Genomic DNA, 20,363 nt, shown 5'->3' on the forward strand with positions numbered 1-20,363 from the left:
GCAAACCCTTTATTGACTCACTCTTCATGGCCACTAGTGGCTGAAGGAGCGCCGGCCAGGGAGGGTTGTGGGTTCACATCTGTCATGTTGAAACATCATGAAAGTTTCTGAGAGCTTTGGTCACTGAAGAGACAAAAATACACACACAAAAGTGCAAGTGCATTTGAAGTCTTGGCTTGCAGATGTAGTCGTGACTAAGTGGCATAATTGACAGACCAATTTACCTGACTTATTTCTTTAATAACTGAGTATTTAATACAAAAGGAATTCATGTGTAGTGAGTAATTTTCACCTGATTGAGTATGAAATGGTCTGTCATGGAGGAGACTACATTGTTCTTGTGTGTTTGGGTTGCTGATTGTGTCTGTTGGTGTGTGAGTAGACACACACAAATGCGTGATATAATCAATTTATTAAAGAATGTAGTGCTGTGTTATTAATTTATTTATATGTATTGTTTAATTTCTCCATTAAAACATTTATTTCATAAATCATTAACTTTGTTTTCAATGCATAATTATTTATATATAAATGTGTGCTTAATTGATTTTAGCATCTGTTTAGACATCTTTATTGAATAAAATATCTTGTATTCCTGTTCATATAATAGTGTAATGAATACTTTTTTTATGCATGTGTGGATCTGTATTTGTTCTCGAACAGTTGCATTCGTATTCTGACACGTCTCCATCTCACATGCCTCAGCTACAAGTCGCTCTGCTGAGGCTGTGTTTGGAGGGACTGAAGTGATGGCCAGCGGTTCGGCACAAACCGGTGTTGTACACACCAAACACAACACTGAGGTTTATAAGAATTAATGGTGCAGACGACAGTTCTGTGGCTCTCTGGCCTTATTTGGAGCTCCGCCATTCGTCCACTGCTGCCTCTTCCAAATTGAATAAATTCCCTCAATCATGATCCATATTCAGCAGGATGTGTTTTTCCGTTGGACGGGGAGATGCTGCGTTATCCTCCTGGGATTCCCTGACTAGGCATGGTTGCATCCCAAATAATGATCCAGCTCGACAACAAGGCCTTGATTATTCCAACATTGAGGTCAAGCGAGGTGCTTCTCAGAGGGTCCGTGTTTTATCATGTAAAACACTGAGGAGTTATTTTCGTCTACAAGTCGACTCCTCTCTGAGACGGAAAACTCCAAACAACCTTCACCCCGATTGCGATTCTTTAAAGCTAATCCCTGCGTGTTTGTCTTCGCAGCTGATGAACCAGAAGATCAGAATGTGCTCGCAGCTGCTCAACAGCGGGGCGTTCGTCGCCGTGCTGGAGTACCTGCTCGCCATCGGCAATTACCTCAACGAAAACGCCGGCAAGGGAAAGGCCAGGGGATTCCGTCTCACCTCCTTGACCAAAGTACGTGCCGCACTGCCAGAGCACCTTTGAGTCGGCCTTCTCATACATATACACTAGTTTCACCTTCATGGCTGCTCTCTTAGTGTTGACATTTCAGCAGGTGTGTTCATGAATTCATCAGGTCAGTGGTCGTGAAAGTGGAGTGAGTCAGTAAAGCCACAGTGATCCCTGCCTGCACTCCAGGAGCAGACTGAGCCGTTCAGTCAGGGCTGCACCTCCAAACACAAATGAGTTTCTCACACGCTTGGTCTGCTGTTGGCATCTTTAGTGAAGTTCAGACTGTCGACGTCTGCCCATCACAGCAGCGGAGATCTCTAAATTAAGAAGACATGAAGTGTTTTAATGAAACTGTAATGACTCAACACTTTGAGATTCCACTCTGAAGCCCCCTAACGCGGTGATAGACACTCATCCTTGTGCAAGTCAGGTTGTTTACCAATCTGAGTTCCCGCACCGTCCTCCGAGGAGCCCGTCTCCAAGTATTGATGCTGGGAGTTAAAAATAAAGAGGAGAGGTCTAAGATAACCTCCGCGTTTTTCCCTCCAAGTCATTAATTTGATGAGCGTCTGTCTGAAGCAGCAACACTTGACTCGTCTTAATGGGACCACACCTCCGAGGGAACAACGGGGCTCGGCTTCATTAAGGAGAGCACAGGACATTTTATGTTTGTGCCAGCAACACCGGCCCTTAAAGCTTCCCAGCGGAGGCACTAGGACGCGGAAAAGGGACTCAAATTACATCGGAGAGGAATAGTGGATATCAAGAAGGAGTGTGGAAGGAAGGGTGCGGCGGACAGCTGCTCAAGCAGAAAGCTATTGGTTTGGTGGAGTTAAGGCTTTCGCTTGTTCAGCTTCAGACGGAAGGCAATTATGTCGGAAAGGTGAAGAGCACTTCCTGAAACAGATGTGCAAGCCACCTCTGCTTTTGTTGACTCTAAGGTTTGAGCTCCTTGACTTACAATCGCTTCACTGTCACGACGATAGCTGAACCCAGTAGCAAATAAAGATGTCCCTTGATGATCCTCTGGGAACAGAGTTGAAGACATTGAAGACTTGCTGGAGGTTTTTCTTTTTCTATTTCCCTCGCTGAGTCGTGAGACCCAACTTTCCAGCTGTGGCCCGAAAGCTGTGAGGGTTACAGTCAGTGAGCTGTCAGGCTGAAGAAGCATTGCTAACCGAGAGCAAGGCAGAGGAGCTCATAACAGCTAACTGTTGGTGATCAACCCTGTGGAGATGATGTACAATGAGGGATCTATTAAGACTTGATGGTGAAATACTCCCAAGGTGACCAAGGTGGTGGACCTTCTCAAGGGTCTTGATGTTGAAGGACTCAAAGGCAACATGGTGAGAGATCTGCTGGTGCAGGAGTGCTCCACGTTCCGAGCACTGGAAGCAGTTCATCAGTCTTTTTGGCAGAATTAAAAGGCGATTCAATCTGGGCTTGTTTTCTCACTCACAATACCAGCGGCAAACACACAGTTGTTGTGGAGACATGTTTGTTTCGTTCCCTTCCAGCTACAGTTCCTCAGGTTTGTAGTCACCGGAGTAACGTAGGAGTTTTATCACCTCCATCCAGCCTCATGTGGGAAGTAAAAATCCAAGGGGAGGATTTGTTGACAATAAGAGTGTGCATGTGACATGTTGCTGCAAACATTCCCCTCATCAACATGCTATTCTTCTGTGCGGCCTTCAGCGAGAGTCGGCGTGTTTACGCGCCTTTGTGCTGCCAGAGCGTGAGCCGCCTGACTGGATTACATGTTGGCTGCCTTCATCACTAAAATGTTGTCGTGTTTTAACACTGCAGCTCTCGCAGCTCCGCGGCAGGGAGAAGAAGTTCACCTTGCTCCATGCCCTTGTGGAGCAGATCATGTTGCATGAACCGGGCCTGGCCTCGTTTACTCAGGAGTTGGCAGAATTTGAAACTGTCCCAGGAGGTATTTGCTAATCAAGATTTGATTTAAACTAGAGAAAATCTGTGCTTTTGGTTGAGTGGAAAACCTTCACGTCCGTCTCTCTTTCTCTTTTGGACAGCGTCCATCAAAGGCCTGACCGCAGAAGTGGACGGTGAGTCTGACACATTTTACTATGGCGCGTGTCAAAGTGCTGAAGTCTGTGGAAGGACTGGCGCCAGTCGACGTAGTTACGTTGATACGTCATGGACGGATGGAAGGACTGACATTCTGGGCTTTCATCACTCCAACCACAAATCTAATCTCCAAACAGCACGACAAAAACACTGAATGAGTTACCTTTTATGGAGTAAACACGCCTACTCCGTAAAAACATCCAAATGAAATCAATCTGAAATCAGTTTCACCAGAGGGAGACGAGGAAAACTGACTTGGTAGCTGACTAACTGGTGGGTTGAGAACGATCCTGGTACTTTCCATCTGAACATCTTTGACTTCTTTGGAGAAACTTCACAGGACAAGTGACCTAGTCACATGTGGGCCACACGTCGCGTGTGTCAGGGTCCTGTAGCCTTCAGCTCACTGCTGCGTATGGTTTCACATCGGAAAGGTGAATCCATCAACATGGCCGTCCTGCTGGGTGGACAGACTGGACTGACAGACCGGAATAAGAAACAGCTTTCAACATCAGTGTTTGGTAGGAAACTTTTCTGCTCAACTTCTCTGGAGAGAGACGGACAGATGGAGGAGAGGGACTGAGAAATCACAGCACATGATTTATCACTGGTTTGATTCTGGCTAATAACTTGAATACAAATGGAACAATCTGGAGTTTTAAATCCTCGGTTGACTTCATTTGCAGTGGGATGAGACGGCGGCTGGTGTTGTGCCACTTAGCAGTATGTTTCTGAGGAACCGGCGTCACCATGTCGCAGTTGCTGTTTGGGCTTCTCTCCTAACAGAGGTGTCGCTTTCTCTGGCATCAGACCTAAAAAACACCAGGGGTTTTTAATTCAGTTGAATTCAGAAGTGGGAAGAGACGCCATTACCCTGCACATTAACCAGGAAGAGGTCACGATCCGATGCATCACAGAGGCTCTAGAACAATTCATTACTTATGCAGTCGGCTCCATATTTCATAGCCTCTCTTCTTAAGAAAATAAACATAATTAACTCCACCAGCGAAGACCAGAGGGGATAGCAGGGCCCGGAATTACAAGTAAACACGCCGGCTGGAGGAGGAGGGAGGGGCAGCGAGGGAGCTGGTGGGGGGGGGAGGAAGACTGAAACATTTTTTTGTTCCAAGGTTGATCAGAGATGTGATCTGTGGGTTTGAGCATGAGAGGTAATTACCAGCTTCTCCCTGGTGAGCCAATTCAAATGCACCACGGCGACGATGGCGTCGCTCTCGCCGGGAAGGATCTGCCTGTGTCACTGGAATGTGTGTGTGGAGTATTCTGAGCAGTGTATGACTGCGTCACCGCTTTAAACCCTGCTCAGTGCAGCATCGAGCTGAGCCAAAGGGCTGCTCTCTCTCTGTCGAAGATCTGTCGACCAGGCTCAGAAGGATGAGGACTAAAGCGTCCAAACCAGCTCCTCCTGTGGCTCAGACTCATCTGAGTCTCTCGTTGATCTGCAAGGCGAAACAGGCCTCTAAAACATGGATCAAGGCTCAAGTGTTTGTCTCCTTGCTGCTCGACTCAGCAGAGCATGATGTGTACATGAAAAAATGAACCATGGAGCCAACATTACTGTGGAATAACAATGTGGAGACAATGTGCAAACCCCTGCGAGCATGAAGGACTCGGAGGATCACATGACCTTGGAGTGAGTGTGGAAGTGTGTGGGGGGGGGCGATCAAAAATAAAGTGCCTCCAAGTCCAATTACAGTCTTGATGACAACGTGGAAACATTTACTTTAAGCACAAATGGAGCGTTTAACTGCGCTGCGGCGAGACACTCTGATTTAACGCCACTCTGTGCTCCAGTGGCCGAGTGTGATGGATGCTAGTAAGCTGTCTGTGTGTGTGTGTGTCTTTCTCTCAGTCCTGAAGAACGAACTGCAGAAAGTTCACCAGTACAAGAAGACGGCGAGGAAGTGGAACGCCGGAGCTGCTCACACCAACTTCCTGAAGGAGCTGAAGGTACATGACTCCACAACATTCACCTGAGGAAGAACGTCCTGCCTCTGACCTGGAGCTCCGTCTGTCCCTACAGGTGGCCATCGATAAATACGACATGGACCTGACGGCGCTGACCAAGACGTGCGAGGAGATGAAGAAACTCTACTCCGGCGTTCTGGTAAGCTTCTGCCTTGTTCTGCTTGCACCTGTCGAGGCTTCCTGGAGGTCACGTCTCGTTCATGTGGGGGATGTTCACCCTCATTGTCATCAGGGTGTCCGTTCATCTCCGCGAGGTGAGGTGTGTGGAGTCAGCTGCCTGGTGGAGCAGGTGCTGGAGGTTGGTGTCTGGGTCACAGGCCGAGCGCGGATGTGGGTCAGCAACGCTCCGCATGAACCAATCCTGCTGCGGCAGAGATCGTGTGACAGGGTTGTTTAGAAACGTGTGAACTCAGAAGGCGTGTGATTTTGGTGGCGTTCTGTAGGCCAGGCTTGATTCACTTTCAGTCAGACCTCAGGTCATGTGACCAACTCTGGTTCAGTCCCAGGAAGGAGAGTTGTCTTTTTCTGTCTGCCTTTCTGACGGTTTAGTTCTCATGACTTGGTTTCATTTCCTTCACCAGCCCTTGTTGTCCTGGTTTGGGACTTGAGACATGAACCCTGCCTCCTGCAGAGTTGGACATATTTCAGCAACTTTCCTTCTTTCTGCTTGGCTCCTCGCCCTAATTCATGCCGCTGCTCACTCGGTAATGAGGTGCAGGGACATGCAGAGTGTGGGGTCACAGCAGAGTGGCGGGGCTGGACGGGCCCCTGGGTTCCACCCGGCCCATCCATAACACGTCTGTCTATTTTGCTGAGGATTCATCTTCTGAGGATCCAGCCGTGGCTCACACGGGGGCAGATTTATGGCCGCGCCCTGCCTCTGTGTTCCTTTATCACATTGTCTGCCAAGAAGAAGCTTCTCCGGCTGGCTAACCTTGTTATTCCAGCTTTATGGAGCGCCAGCTTACTTCTGACAACTTAACAGGTGCTACGTCTCTTTTATGGGACCCGCCACCAAAATCGATGGGCGGCAAAGTAGCGGCCGTTTTCTCACCTTTTCCCTTCAGCATGGAGACGATCCATCATCATCGGGAAATTTAGCACGGCCATCGGATCACTGAGAACTCTCCATTAGATTGTGCTGCTCCTGTTCCCCCCCCCCCCCACTTCTGGACCAGAGCTGCTGTAATGAGAGCCCATCATCTCCTCTGCTGAGGCCTTCATAACTGCTCCAAAACCATGGACTAGAAGAAGAAGAAGAAGAGAGTTGGGTGTTCTGGACGAGTGAGGTGACAACTGTGCTGTGGCCCTGGGACAACAGGCAAGACAGAAGTCCACAATTCTGGCTGCATTTCCATGTCACAAATGTTTGATCTGAAACGGGTCAAATTCTCCTCTGATGACGGAGATGTCACTCATAATTCTCAATCACCAGACGTGGAAGGAGGAAATGACTGGGGCCTCATCTGCATGGCTGCGTCTGATATTGCAAGTGCTCCTGAGTATTCCATCATGGCCGCCCAGTCACAGTCACGTGTGAGTCTCAGAGAGACAGCAAGCTGTGGCTGTCGAAGACCAGCCGGTCGAGCTGGTGTCCTCGGTGTTGGAGGGAGAGCTGAGGGTGTTTGCCAACTCTGTGTCTTGGATCAGGGATTGTTTTCCTTCTGTGAAGCAGCAACCGCACTTTTGGGATGGACATGGTTTGTTACAGTTCACAGCTCAAACACAGACCTTCCCCATCATGGGAGTCCACGTGAGACCGATCCTGCCACGCTCTGCGCTGAAAGTCCAGGTGTTAATCTGCACCGTCAACAGCATCCGCTCGGCTGATTAGCGCATTTATCCGCCGCGACCTTTGTCAAGTTTGACACCAGAGTCGCAGCGTTGTGATGGTGACCTGCCACCCCTGCAGATTGGTATTAATTCAGCTGCTGGACTTGGACATGCAGGAGGAGAGTGGGGAGTCATTAGGTCAGAGCGCTGCAGACCTGCCTGGGACATCCATGTTGTCTTCTGCTGTGGTCAGAAGCAACGGCTCGGCCCAAGTCTTGTGGCACCCGGGTCGCAGGAATGGACAAATGACAGAAGCCCAGCACTACAGTTCTGATGGAGGTGGTACTCTGACTCTTGAAGTTAAAAATACTTCCAATGGCTTGGATTCAACCTGCTGCATACTTGACTGTAGACTGTACGTATAACAGGACTTGTTTGTTCTGACCATGTTTTAGCTTCCCTCACGTCAAGAATCAACATCTGCTCCATTGTTTTCAACCTCTTTTATTTGTGCAGGAGTGAAGAGCCAACCAGCAAGTGGTGACGCTGCAGTTGTATTGACAGTAAAGATCAAATTCTGACTCCATGTCTTATCTCACAGCTCAAGTTTGGAGAGAGCACTGAGCAGGAGTCGCAGGGCCTCTTCATGTGCGTCTGTGACTTTATCCAGGACTTCAGAAGAGTGCAAGGACATGTCTGGTGAGAAGAAAAGAGTGTTTTTACAGTCCACCAAGGCGTTGCACAAAGACGCCTCACACGCACAGAGGTGTCAGAGTGTGTCACGCATATGTAGAGGCAACAGAACGCCCCCGTACACGTCACGCCTATATAGAGGTGACCGAACGCAACATACGCGAGCACGTCACGCGTATATAGAGGCGACCGAACGCGTCCAAAACACGCCTGAACGCAACATACGCGAGCGCGTCACGCGTATATAGAGGCGTCCGTACGCGTCACGCCTATATAGAGGCGACCGAACGCGTCCAAAACACGCCCGAACGCAACATACGCGAGCGCGTCACGCGTATATAGAGGCGACCGAACGCGTCCAAAACACGCCCGAACGCAACATACGCGAGCGCGTCACGCGTATATAGAGGCGACCGAACGCGTCCGTACGCGTCACGCCTATATAGAGGCGACCGAACGCGTCCAAAACACGCCCGAACGCAACATACGCGAGCGCGTCACGCGTATATAGAGGCGTCCGTACGCGTCACGCCTATATATAGGCGACCGAACGCGTCCAAAACACGCCCGAACGCAACATACGCGAGCGCGTCACGCGTATATAGAGGCGACCGAACGCATCCAAAACACGCCCGAACGCAACATACGCGAGCGCGTCACGCGTATATAGAGGCGACCGAACGCGTCCGTACGCGTCACGCCTATATAGAGGCGACCGAACGCGTCCAAAACACGCCCGAACGCAACATACGCGAGCGCGTATATAGAGCCGACCGAACGCGTCCAAAACACGCCCGAACGCAACATACGCGAGCGCGTCACGCGTATATAGAGGCGACCGAACGCGTCCGTACGCGTCACGCCTATATATAGGCGACCGAACGCGTCCAAAACACGCCCGAACGCAACATACGCGAGCGCGTCACGCGTATATAGAGGCGACCGAACGCGTCCAAAACACGCCCGAACGCAACATACGCGAGCGCGTCACGCGTATATAGAGGCAACCGAATGCGTCCACTTATACAGAGGTGACCGGATGCCTCTATGCGACCTCATCTTTCCTCACATGAGTAGATGGTGACTCTGGTCTGTTTCCACAGCTGAGGAGTCTTCAGTGGAGAGTGAAAGTCTGGACCTCTTTGCTGCAGCTGCTGCCCCCACCACCTGGGATCTGCAGAGTCTGATGAACGGCTCCTGAAATGAGGACAGCAAAGTTCATGTGCTCCAGGATCAGCAGAGAGACACACATCAAACTCTTAGTTCACCAAGTGACTGAAAACACCTTCAGAGAACTCTGAATAAATGACTCACCTCTGTCTCACACCCTGAGTGTCGCTGGAGTATGATGTGTCTGAGTGTGAATGATGTCATCGGCAGCGAATCCTCCCTGCAGCTCTCCACAGAAACCTGCAGGGGAACAGAAGGATTCCCTTTACAACAGCACAGAAACCTGATCCTGCTGACAAGTCCTGATTCCCCCCCACAAACTTTGATCTTTGCCTTAGGCTACAAACTCAACATTGTGTTTATCAATACGCGTGACACACTCGTGTCCACCAGAGGGCAGGGCAGAACTCAATCACACCTTGAAGAGGAGATAAAGTGCAAGAGAGTCCTGTGCAGCACAGGTCCTGCAGATGACACTGGGCAGGGAGGTGATGTTTGCCATGCAGCAAGAGCCCTTGCAGCTATCACCAGTGTGAGTTTTCTCTGATGGGCCCTCAGACTGAAGCTTCAGTCACCTCTGCGGACTCAGCCTTGTTGTCTCACCTGCATCTGGATGCAGTGGCTTCAGAGGAGTGAGGGCCACTTCAGTTTGAGCCAACAAGGAGCAGTCGTCAGGGACCACATCCATCCGTGACACTGGGCGACATTTGGCCCCCAGGCCGCGTGTTTGACACGTGACGCAGGACTCTGGTGGCGCGCCGATACTCAAGCGTTGTCTCACACTCCGCTGTTCGGAGTCCAAAGTGACGCAGTCCGCTGGTTACGCGTGGTCTGTGCACCATTACGCACGAGTCTTCACTTCCACTCGTGTTCGTGCGTAAAGTGTGCGCGCGCCCTCGCCGCGTCAGCCAGACAGTCAGAACCTGCGAGAGCGCGGAGGTGATGGACGGAACCTCGAGCGGTCCGGATCACAGCAGAGCTGCGCCCAGAGCATGAGCGGTAAAGAGTGACGGGCAACAAGACGTGTTCGGCTCGGACGTCATGGCGCGCTCGTGGACTCAGACGAGGTTTAGCGCAGCGGCGGCGGTCAGCATGGTTCTGGTCTGGACCGGACTCTCCGGGCTGGTGGCGGCTCAGAACGACACGGAGCCCATCGTGCTGGAGGGGAAGTGTCTGGTGGTGTGTGACTCCAACCCGACTAGCGACTGGAAAGCTTCGTCCTCGCCGCTCGGCATCTCCGTGCGCGCCGCCAATTCCAAGGTGGCGTTCTCGGCGGTCAGGAGCAACAACCACGAGCCGTCCGAGATGAGCAACAAGACGCGGATCATCTACTTTGACCAGGTACGCAACCCACACTCCAGCCTCACTTGTCGCCCCGTGCACGCGCACCCACACCTGAATCGCGCCCGAACACGGTAACAAGTCGCTAATGTGACCTGACGGCGACTAAAACTCGAGTTGACTAGTCCCATTCCGCACCACTTGGACCCGCAGCTGAAGCACACACAGGGCCGGACAGGAACCCCGTGGAGCCCCGGGCACCGAGGCTCCCGGAGGTTCCTCCTCGCTGCGGCTGGCGCCTGACAAGGTTGCTGTGCAACAGGGCGCCGCCAGGTGGACGGCACCACGTGCAAGGCTCAATGAAAGGGTGAGTATGAGCCTCCCGATCACCATCAGGGAGCGCTACAGCTCTACTCAGATCTGCCACGGCAGTCGAGGCTAAGCAGCGAGTCTCTGACAGATGACAGAGCTCCTCACTGAACGTCACACATTATGGTCATGAGCTTGTTACCATACCGCGTATGCTGTTAAATATGACTCTGTACTCACACGAACTTCACGCTGGCCGCGCTGGCGCCATCTAGTGGGGCAACATGTTGCTCCAACAGGTGACTCGCACTGTAAACATGAGCAGCGCAGATGTGTTGCCTCTGACAGGCCACGCCCCCTTGGTTGTGCCTGTTCAGACGGAGCAGTGAATTATTATAACCCCGATGCAAACACACGGTGGACAGAGGGACCAAACCTGATGGCTCCACTGAAGCTCGGCGGCAGCAGCAGCAGCAGCAGCAGCAGCAGCTCTCTGGACTCCTCAGACCGCTGGACAGAGCACGGCTGAACCTTCCACCGCTGGAGAGGTGACCCAGTCCCGTCACGGAGGCGGGTCTGTGACCTCCATTCTGGAGCACAAGGTTTGTTTGACCGTCACAGCACGGCGTGGTGATGGAGGACAGACGAGAAGGCTTCGGTTCCGCTCATGTGCTCCTTGGCTAATGAGCTGCTGGATGGTGTTATGATAAGACTGAGCAGGATTTAAAAGCACAGAGCTGTGAAGGAGACTCACAGTGACACCCGGGGATTCACTCCAGCCCAGGCGTCGGGCTCAGTTCCAGGACACGAGCTTGGACGTGACCGTGCGCAGCAGACCCAACTCTTCCTCACTCCAGGGTTCCTCTCACCCTGGATCGGCCGACTCCACCTGGTTGAAACCAGAAACACAACAGCAGGTCCACACTTGGTCCAAAACTACCTGGAGTCTGAAGCTCCTCCTCCTCCCTCAGCAGGAACGCTCGTCTCCACACGCACGCACGCGTTTCAGGAAGGAAAGGCCAGTGACACACATGAGGCTGGTGCTGCAGAGTAAACTCTTGTCTCCTCTCCGGCAGATTCTGGTCAACATTGGGAACTACTTCACCTTCGAGTCCGTGTTTCTGTCTCCGAGGAAGGGGATCTACAGTTTCAACTTCCACGTCATCAAAGTTTACCAGAGCCAGACCATTCAGGTAAGGCCACCTGCAGCGCACCTGGTCGCCCCCTGCGGGCCGAACACGTCGCTCAAGTGGAGATGCAGAGGTTCATCCGGTCTGGCGGCTGACAGTACAGTCAGTTTCTGTTCATCAGTCCTGCGCTCCTCAAATCCTGGGCATTAGAAAAGTGACCAATCACAACTGAGAACTGTAGGAGCCACGAGGGCCACTCGCTTGGGAACTTCAATCACACTGGCTTTTTCACATTAGTTCTACTGGTGAGCCGTGAGTTGACTAGCATCCACCCTCACTGCCTGTTGTGACTGGGCGGCAACAGGAGCGCTGTGCGAGCTTCAGGTGCAGGAGAGGGGGCACAAACTCCTGGACCCTAGAGCCGGAGACATGTTGCTGAAGACTCAGGTGTGGCCAGGGTCACACCTCGAGCGTCTGAGCTCAGTCGCTGACGGAAGGTGGCGCTGCTGTGTTTCAGGTGAACCTGATGCTGAATGGAAAACCCGTCATCTCGGCCTTCGCGGGAGACAAAGACGTGACCCGCGAAGCCGCGACCAACGGGGTCCTGCTGTACCTGGACAAAGAGGACAAGGTCTACCTGAAACTGGAGAAGGGCAACCTGGTGGGCGGATGGCAGTACTCCACGTTCTCCGGCTTCCTGGTGTTCCCGCTGTAAACAGGCAAACGATTGTGACTTTTCTGTGTCGTCAAAAATATAACCTAAAGCATCACTGCTGCATCGGACCAAAGCCAACGGGAGGAAGACAAGAAGGGAGGAGGAAGAGGAGAAGGAGGTTTCCTGTTGCTGCCACAGCTTCACAGCGGGAGAGGAACCTCAGCGGAGACTCATGACTGGCTCGTGTTCTCGTCTCATCAACGTTCTTGTTTGTGACTGTGAAACTGAGGCGACCAGATGCTGGACACCCTAAGCTCCACTCCGACAGAGGAACACCCTCTTCACATCAAACCACCAGATCATGTCCCAATGTTGTTTCTTCAAGTCCTAGTTTCCTGAGCCGCTTCTCACCTCTGGACTCACAACGAGATTTTATTCTGACCAGGACCCAGTGAAGGTCAAGACTGAAGAACTGGACGCAGCATCAGGCTGGAATCTAACCTCCACCTCATACTGAAGGGTTCCTTTCCAACAATCATTATTGAATCCTCTTTCTGAGAGGCTTTAACTTCAAATGATTTCATTCTTCAAGTCAAATTTAAGACTGTGTTTCAGCCTTTTGACTCAGACGTCAAGTTGCTTTTTAAAATCACTATGTTGACCCTGTCAGTTCCTTGTTTGTTAACTTGTCAGCTTTTTTTTGACCCTTGGTGATCCAAAGTTGTTGTTCCTTTTTTATTCTCACTTTTGCTTTTGTTCATCTAAGTTGTCTGGCAATCATTTTCAGCATCAACGCACTCACTCATGACACTCTCACGAGCAGGAGCTGGGGTGTGGAGAGGCTCTTCCCTCACCTGAGCAGCAGCAGCAGCGTGGCGAGCCGTGTTGCCAGAGCCGGGGGAGGGAAACGATTGGACTCATGAACACAGGAGGGTTTCAGACTGCATTACAACAGCCGCGCTCGCTCACCGTCCTTCTCTGCTGTGTGTTTGTGCTCCAGAGTGTAAATAAAAGCTACAGTGTGTCAAAGGAAGATGGCGGTTGACAGTGTAAGACCATCGACTATAAATAAAGATGGATCTACTTGGCCAGTCCGAGTCGGCCTCTCTATGACGTCACTAGAACATGGTCAGGCAGCGGCAGACTCCACAGCACTGCTGAACTCAGAGAAGCTCCAACACACGAGGGACTCCAGAGTTCTGCTCTACACCAGTCAGTTTTCTTCTTAACAGCCAGTGTTCTGAAAGCACAATGTTCATCAAAGCAGAGGTCCACCTGTTGACTTGCGTCAGAAGACCAGGAGGAGGGAGGCAGCTCCAGACATTTCCAAGTTCACAATAAATGGGTAAAAAGTCCTCAGAGAAACTGGGTGACAAACATTACTCACCCCAAAAAAACCCAAGGGAGAGCAGCTCAGCAGGATCCTGAGAGCTCACGTCCACAGTGTCAGACACAAAGACACACACAGCGCCAGCAGCAGAGTAAACAAGTCTGGCCTGCTCTATCTTGTCGTGTTCAACACCCTCCATGAATGAATCTGATCCTGGAATCATTTTGTGGAGATTATCTGCCACTGCTGCTTGATTTGTTTCCGTCACGTCGCCTGTTTACAAGATAAGGCAGATCCTGCCGGGAAGTCATTTGTGGAGAAGCGCCCGACTTAACACGGGTTTCATTAAAGAGCAGGCGGCAGGTCGGAGACAGAACTTCACATTCTGATTCTGAAGCCCTGCAGGAGCGAGTCGGGGACCCTCCCCAGAGTTGAAGACTCTGACTTCATTCTGACCTTTATTCTGGCATTTCCTGAGACAATATTGGGGTGAGATTGAATATATTGTCTCTAATCAGCGTAGCGCTCCGCTGCAGATTGTTTCCAGCACTTAGCTTGAGATATGCAGCGCGCCGCTCGCTTTGATTGGATCCACTGGGACACACACAACCCCTGAACTGAATTATTACTCAGCGTTAATGCAAAAACACAACAGCAGATTTCTGCAAACAGGCGGGAGAAAAAGCCCACCACCATCCCAAGTGTGGCTCCTCGCAGCCCGGCGTCCACACGGGGGGGGGGAGGGATCAAGTTCAGACAAACACCAGCCTCCCAGCCGGACCTTTTAGACACAGCCGTTTGGTGCACAGAAGTTAGTGTTGCATCGAAATGGCCCCGGTGCCCAGCTCAAGCAGATGGAAACAAGTCTAGTCTGAATATCTCATGAAGGACAGAGCTCAGCGCCGCCACTCAGTGGACCAAAGTTCACTGAAGCACAACAAGTTGAAGCACTTCCAACATCGTGGGGTTAACACAATGTGAAACTTTACTTCAATCTCAGCGATAAAAGCAAAGTTACACGAGAAACAAATCCAAACTTCTCCTTGCAGGTTCGGTGTGTGTGAATCCGTCATATTTCAGCTGATGTTCCAGTGTTTATTCTGTCCATCCTCAGCTGTCACAAGCTTTTCTCTTCTTTTAATTGCACTTGATATTGCCGTCGCTCGACTCTGCTCAGCTAAACTGGCGCTTTTAAGCTTCTGCATTATACATGAGCCAGATGAAAGGCCGCATCATGAAATAATAACATGTGTAGCTTCCAAAGAAATCAAGAGGAACATGCTCCGAGAACTCTGCTGATAAACGTTTGTATGCAAATCGATGGAGTCGTCACTGACTTGTGTTTCCACTTTGCATGCAGCGCAGCTCCGCGGCGGCTGCAACAAGGCTGGCTCTGATTTGTGAGTGGTAAATGAAAAGCTCATTTGGCGAGGCTCAAGAGCAGGGCGGGGTCAGGGGAGTCGCCCGGGGTAACAAGCAGACGCTCCATATGATGAGATTTCTCTGGGCTCATTTAGCACAGTGGACCTGTGTAGCGCCGGTAGAACGCAGACAGAATGAGAAGTGAAGGTTGATGTGTTATGATGGCTGAGCCTGGCACAGAAAGACCCAAGACTCACGAGAGTCACGGAATGTTGTGGCAATTTATCAGGCCAGCGAGTGGATAAAGACAGGAGGATTCAGATTCCTTGTTGCCTAAATGTACAGCATGTATTCAGGTGAATGGAACCTTTATGACAGGCCTGACCAACCTGCGTCTCTTTGCCCAGTTTCATGCAGCTCTTCACCACATGAGCGACGGAAATTAGTCGGAAAAGTAAGAGCTATTCCAATGAAATGTCAAGATATTGGTCAATGACTTTGAATTTAACTTTGAAACGTAACCAATGCGCCTCGCCACACATGCACCAAGCCCCCGCCCCCCTCAAAAATAAGTGGACGGACATGAACCAGCAACCTTGAGACACACAGGGATGAGCTTTAACCGCTATACTGCCGCTAAGTCATGTGACCAACTGCTCAGGTGAAGCCTTGTCTGCCACACCTACATATTTATAGCATGTGGCCCTTAGCCGACCACGTGTGTTTCAGTGGAAATGGACTGATGTAGAGCTGTAGATCACCGCCCCCTAGTGGTACGCGATATATTGATAAACAGCAGTTCAGATTTAGGTGTCTGTCAAACTGAAATTGATAGAAAATGACAAAATAATTGACGGAATGCAATGAAGAGAAAAACTACAAAACCAAGCGTATTAATATTCGAGGTAAACACTACAGTCATAACAGGAATTATGCTCCGGGAATGTAGAAAAGTATGTTGATCTTTAAAGTAATAAAACCATATGCAAAATTATTTTGGAAGCTTTGTTGACAGAATATTGTACGAACAAGTTTAATCTTTCACAAAATAACTAAAAGGCTTGTGCATATTTGCTGTTCGAGGGGATCACCTTCACTATCATCTAACTATCTGGAGTCGCGCACGTTCCAACGGTGAGCGACTGCTCTGTAACGCAGGTCCATCTCCTCACCACAAGTGAAGTTGAAAAAGTGATGTTGGAGCAGCTACGACACATTTCCGAGCCTCGGAAGGTTCACAATCAGCGCACAAGCATCAAGTGTTGAGTGGCAGATCTGACGGCGGCAATCAGAGCAGCTAGAGCTGGAGGACTCTCAGACACGAGTGGCTCGCAAGACTCCGGCATCGTGGAGGAAGCCAGGAGGTGAAGAGCCTGCCATGTGCAATTATTGGTATTTATGATCTTGACAGCACCAATCCACGAGGTCTGACACGCACCGGCGCTCAGATCAGCTCGCACTGAACACCACGACCAGGACGACGGAAGCACTTTCATGGACAGACCATTCAGACACAGCTCTCTCACGCCACAAATGAAAACCAAAAATAGAGCTCCTCATCATCTATGCCGGCCAGACACCCCATTATTCTCCGGCGCGCCTGTTTATGTCTATATTTATCTCTTAAATTCATCCCAGCAATCCATCAACGTCTCACGCTGTTTGTCAGTCCCTGCACCAGCTCCCTCTGGTTCCAATACACCGGCACGTCAGGTCCACCTCAGAATCAGTGCGGGACACTCTGCATAATGCAGCTTGTTTCTCTTCTAACTCTCTGGGAAGAAAAGTACAACATCCTGAGAACTCCTGTCATTCGTGCTTAATCCGGAATGTCTGCCGGGTCATGTGATCATGAACAATATGTGACTGGTGTCTGGTCATACAGTTCAGAGGGGCCGTGTGAGACTGGAGAGCAGGGCAAGACTCGGGGGGGCAGTAGGTTTATTGAGCAGCTCCTCTGCTCAGATGAGCAGGATTTATTAAGAGGTCATACGAATGGTAGAGGTCGAGTGTGTACCTTCTGAGAAGGATAGCTGATTCTAGCTCTCAAAGATGGACTCTAGTCTCTTCCCACTAACCTTTAGGGAAAGTAGGGCAACATCCCCTCGCAGGTCTGAAAGGAGCCTCAAACCCAGGTCACATGGGACTCGAGTGGTGAACCTCACACGTGCATCAGTGGCTCGTCCAAGTGACACATCAGGACCTCATGCCGTTCAAGCCTGTGGATCACTTCCAAACATGGTTTGGAGTCCTTTTTCTCACCTTCAACAACAACGGCGTCCCAGTAAAGCGGTTTTAATGAGGTGCTAATCGAACGACACCCGCTCAGGGGTTACGACACGTTACTAATCTGCCTCCTCTGGAATGATGAGAAGACAGAGCCTATGAAGGTGAAAAAACATCCTTCAGACAGATGCCGAGTCTGATCGGATTTGAAGTGATGAAAGACTGGAGCTGGGAGAGTTTGGTCGCCACCTCCGCTGCGGAGGTTATGTTTTCATTCGCTGCCTGGTTCCTGCAATAACTGCAAACCAGATTTTAGGGCAAACTTGACGCCGATGTTCTTGCTTTATCAGAGTGGATGATCAGGCGTGAGGAAAAGCTCCAGCTCCACACAGCGCTGGTAAATAGAGAGGCCGTGCATGCACCGGCAAATCAGAAAGCACAATTCACAAATCCATACATTATCGAGAGCCAGTGGAAAAACTCATCGTTTTACTTTTGTGTGCGAGCCAGCCAAGTCCAGACCAGTCTGCCGTCACACTCTGAGCCACGGCTGGGGATCAGGGTCCCAGGCCGACCTGTCCACATCCAGACTCATGTGTCCATAGTCCCAGACCACACACCCTCCCAGACAACCGCAGCGCTCCTCTGTCTGCACCAGCTTAGGAGCAAGTTACGTAACCAACCTTTAAACGCCTGATACTGCGAGTAAGAATGAAAGAAGACGGCCGGGAGACTCGGCTCAGGAAACATTTACATCTCCCTCTCTCCAGCCAAGACGACAATAATTGGGCTAATTTGGGGTAAACAGATAAAGTTTTGGAAGAGGAGTTTGAATTCTGCAGCAGAGACTTCATGACCAGCAGGAGCCCAATCTGTCCCCTCTAATGTCCTGGATCCATAATCTTCCCTCCGTAGCCCAGCGACGTGATCCCCATGGAATATTGAGGTTCTGCTCCCTTTTGTGTGTCTTAATGCTCGACAAACTCTCCCCGTCTGACTCATTCGCCATGCTCACATCATTCGGAAGAGGCTGCAACCGTAAACATACCTCCCTTATCATCCCACCTGTTAGGTTCTTTTCACGAGTCTTTTTGGGGGGACTTAAGAAGAGTGAAAGCCCCCACCCTCCCCTTTTCACTCCCAGCATTGATGTTGGTCCTGTGTCAAAAAGATGCCAATGCTTTCTTTTCTTTAGTTCACTGACTTCTGGGAGGGTCATGGAGGGGTGAGTGAAGTTTATCATCCAGTCCAAATGCAAACATCAAGAGAGAGACTCACTGCAGCTCAGTGGAACCACACACTGTCAGAGCTGCTAGGTCTGGTTGGACCAGGCGTCTCAAGCAACACTTGAAGGAGCAAACACCAGTTAAAGAAGAGAACCTGCAGCACCTGAGCCATGGGACTGGCCCTGAACAAGAGTCATTTACGAGGAAGAAGACAGACAACTAAAACTAATGAAAAGTAAAAGCTGCCAATGAACACTCAGATTCAGTCTGTCCTGTTGACACCTGGGCTCCTCATGGACGTACACAGCTTCCCGTTTCCAAAGCAGCAGCTACTGAGGAAGCTCTCCTTTCACTCTCATTGAAGGCTTCACTTAAGTTTCAAATACAATGCCAACACCACGAGCCTGCAGCTGAGAGTCAGACCTCAGACGTTCACTGCAATAGAACGACCGTTTGTCTACTCTACAAGAACTGAAGTTGGACATGAAGATTTTGAATGTGTCTGGACTACATTATGAAGTGAACCACCTCAGCAGATTTTCAAAGCCTTCAGTGATGGTCTGTAGGAGTTATGACTCACCTGACACTGGCCGACTGAGCTTGTGTCTTCCATCTGCAGTGGCAAGTACCTGTGCGAGGAAGGAGAAAAGGGCTTCAAATGACCCACTTCTTCCATTGCACAAACAATGAGTTGGGTTTTTAAAATACATTCCAACACGTTTTTTACACAAGCTTCAGGACTGTATGACTAATGCTACTGAGCAGAATTCAGCAGGATTATCAAGACATAAAAGGTAGACTAGAAAGCTTACAATGATTGTGCAAAAGTGTAAAAATCTGACTTATATGGGTCTTTTTATCTAAACTGACGTACCTGTCATGTTTTAATTCGAACTGGGCAGCTTTTGGAGCGGTTCCATTCTGCAGTGGTCAGTACCTGTGTCAGAAAAAAGGGGAATCACAATCAGCTTTATTGCCAAGGTCAGTGAGATTCCACCAACTAGGAAAGTGCTTTGAAATAGTATGCAATGAACAGAAACATCATAAAAAATAAAATAAATAGAACTAATAAATAAATAGTTAGTGCCAGACAAAGTACCTGCATCCTCACGTGTTATTCAACAATCTTCAAGGATTCAAAGGACAGTTACAGTCGCATAAAAACAAACACGCAAAAATAACACTCCAACCACCGTATCTGAAGAGACATCATGAGGCACAGTTACAAACAACCAGCAGAGAGGTGCTCCTCAGCCAGGTGGTCCAGGGCCAGGGTGAAAGGGGGGAGGGGTCTGCTGTGCTCCTTCTGCATCATGTGTTGGTGAGGCTGAGGGTCCCGTCTCCTTCAGTCTTCTCTGCTGCAGCACCGCTGACATGCCACACCATCACATGGAGGCTCATTTGATACTCTCCCCCGAAAAAAAAAACACATCGAAAGGAATAATAAAATAAAGAAAGGCAGTGAGAATTTCAACATGCCTTTATTATTGGCTGAAGAATTATACTAATGCTAGAAGTGATGTTGGAAACAGACAACACACACCATAAGACCCAACCCCAGCAGCACACCATGACGACCTATCGGTTTACTTTATTTAGCTTGTTTTTCATTGGAACTGCGGGGCTCAGTCCAGAGCAGGAATTAGTGCTAACAACATAACGGTTGGGGCAATTTCAGTCAAGCAGAAAAAGTCATGGCTCATGACAAAAGACAAAAAACACACGTCAAGATTTAAAATGTGAGCAACTGACTGCATGGTTTTATT

At 50.1% G+C, this 20,363-nt stretch overlaps 2 protein-coding genes and 1 long non-coding RNA gene across 17 annotated transcripts in view; 2 read left to right on the forward strand and 1 right to left on the reverse strand.

Moving 5' to 3' along the window:
- LOC128749102 (uncharacterized) overlaps positions 1–9,249 on the forward strand; it is a 27,585-nt gene extending 18,336 nt beyond the window's left edge. For all 9 annotated transcript variants that reach the window (XM_053848341.1, XM_053848342.1, XM_053848347.1 and 6 more), the window contains 7 exons: positions 1,219–1,371; positions 3,175–3,304; positions 3,402–3,434; positions 5,327–5,424; positions 5,498–5,581; positions 7,817–7,914; positions 9,012–9,249. In XM_053848341.1, coding sequence (XP_053704316.1) covers positions 1,219–1,371; positions 3,175–3,304; positions 3,402–3,434; positions 5,327–5,424; positions 5,498–5,581; positions 7,817–7,914; positions 9,012–9,015 — 600 coding nt within the window. In that variant the 3' untranslated portion in view covers positions 9,016–9,249. The remainder of the gene's footprint in view (positions 1–1,218; positions 1,372–3,174; positions 3,305–3,401; positions 3,435–5,326; positions 5,425–5,497; positions 5,582–7,816; positions 7,915–9,011) is intronic.
- Positions 7,718–20,363, reverse strand: part of LOC128749111 (uncharacterized) — a 21,369-nt gene continuing 8,723 nt past the window's right edge. For 5 of the 7 annotated variants that reach the window (XR_008412893.1, XR_008412892.1, XR_008412894.1 and 2 more), the window contains 9 exons: positions 19,472–20,006; positions 19,178–19,226; positions 12,436–12,507; positions 11,423–11,557; positions 11,105–11,356; positions 10,909–11,037; positions 9,223–9,318; positions 8,978–9,105; positions 7,718–7,911 (listed from right to left, as the gene is read on the reverse strand). This is a non-coding gene — a long non-coding RNA (uncharacterized LOC128749111). Of the gene's footprint in view, positions 7,912–8,977; positions 9,106–9,222; positions 9,319–10,908; positions 11,038–11,104; positions 11,360–11,422; positions 11,558–12,435; positions 12,508–19,177; positions 19,227–19,471; positions 20,007–20,363 lie in introns of all 7 variants that reach the window. The other 2 variants (XR_008412891.1, XR_008412896.1) reach the window with 2 other exon arrangements.
- cbln4 (cerebellin 4 precursor) lies at positions 9,861–13,537 on the forward strand. Its single transcript, XM_053848355.1, has 3 exons — positions 9,861–10,419; positions 11,745–11,861; positions 12,316–13,537. Exons 1-3 carry the CDS (start codon positions 10,120–10,122, stop codon positions 12,511–12,513), a joined length of 615 nt encoding a protein of 204 aa, XP_053704330.1. The 5' UTR covers positions 9,861–10,119; the 3' UTR covers positions 12,514–13,537.

Source organism: Synchiropus splendidus, chromosome 18 (assembly GCF_027744825.2).
Source record: "Synchiropus splendidus isolate RoL2022-P1 chromosome 18, RoL_Sspl_1.0, whole genome shotgun sequence".
Lineage (NCBI taxonomy): Eukaryota > Metazoa > Chordata > Actinopteri > Syngnathiformes > Callionymidae > Synchiropus > Synchiropus splendidus.

Excerpts from the sequence above, each read along its gene's own strand:
- cbln4 (XM_053848355.1), top strand. The coding sequence starts at position 10,120 with ATGGCGCGCTCGTGGACTCAGACGAGGTTTAGCGCAGCGGCGGCGGTC. Across the intron at positions 10,420-11,744 it reads GGATCATCTACTTTGACCAG|ATTCTGGTCAACATTGGGAA; the intron begins GTACGCAACCCA and ends CCTCTCCGGCAG. Across the intron at positions 11,862-12,315 it reads ACCAGAGCCAGACCATTCAG|GTGAACCTGATGCTGAATGG; the intron begins GTAAGGCCACCT and ends GCTGTGTTTCAG.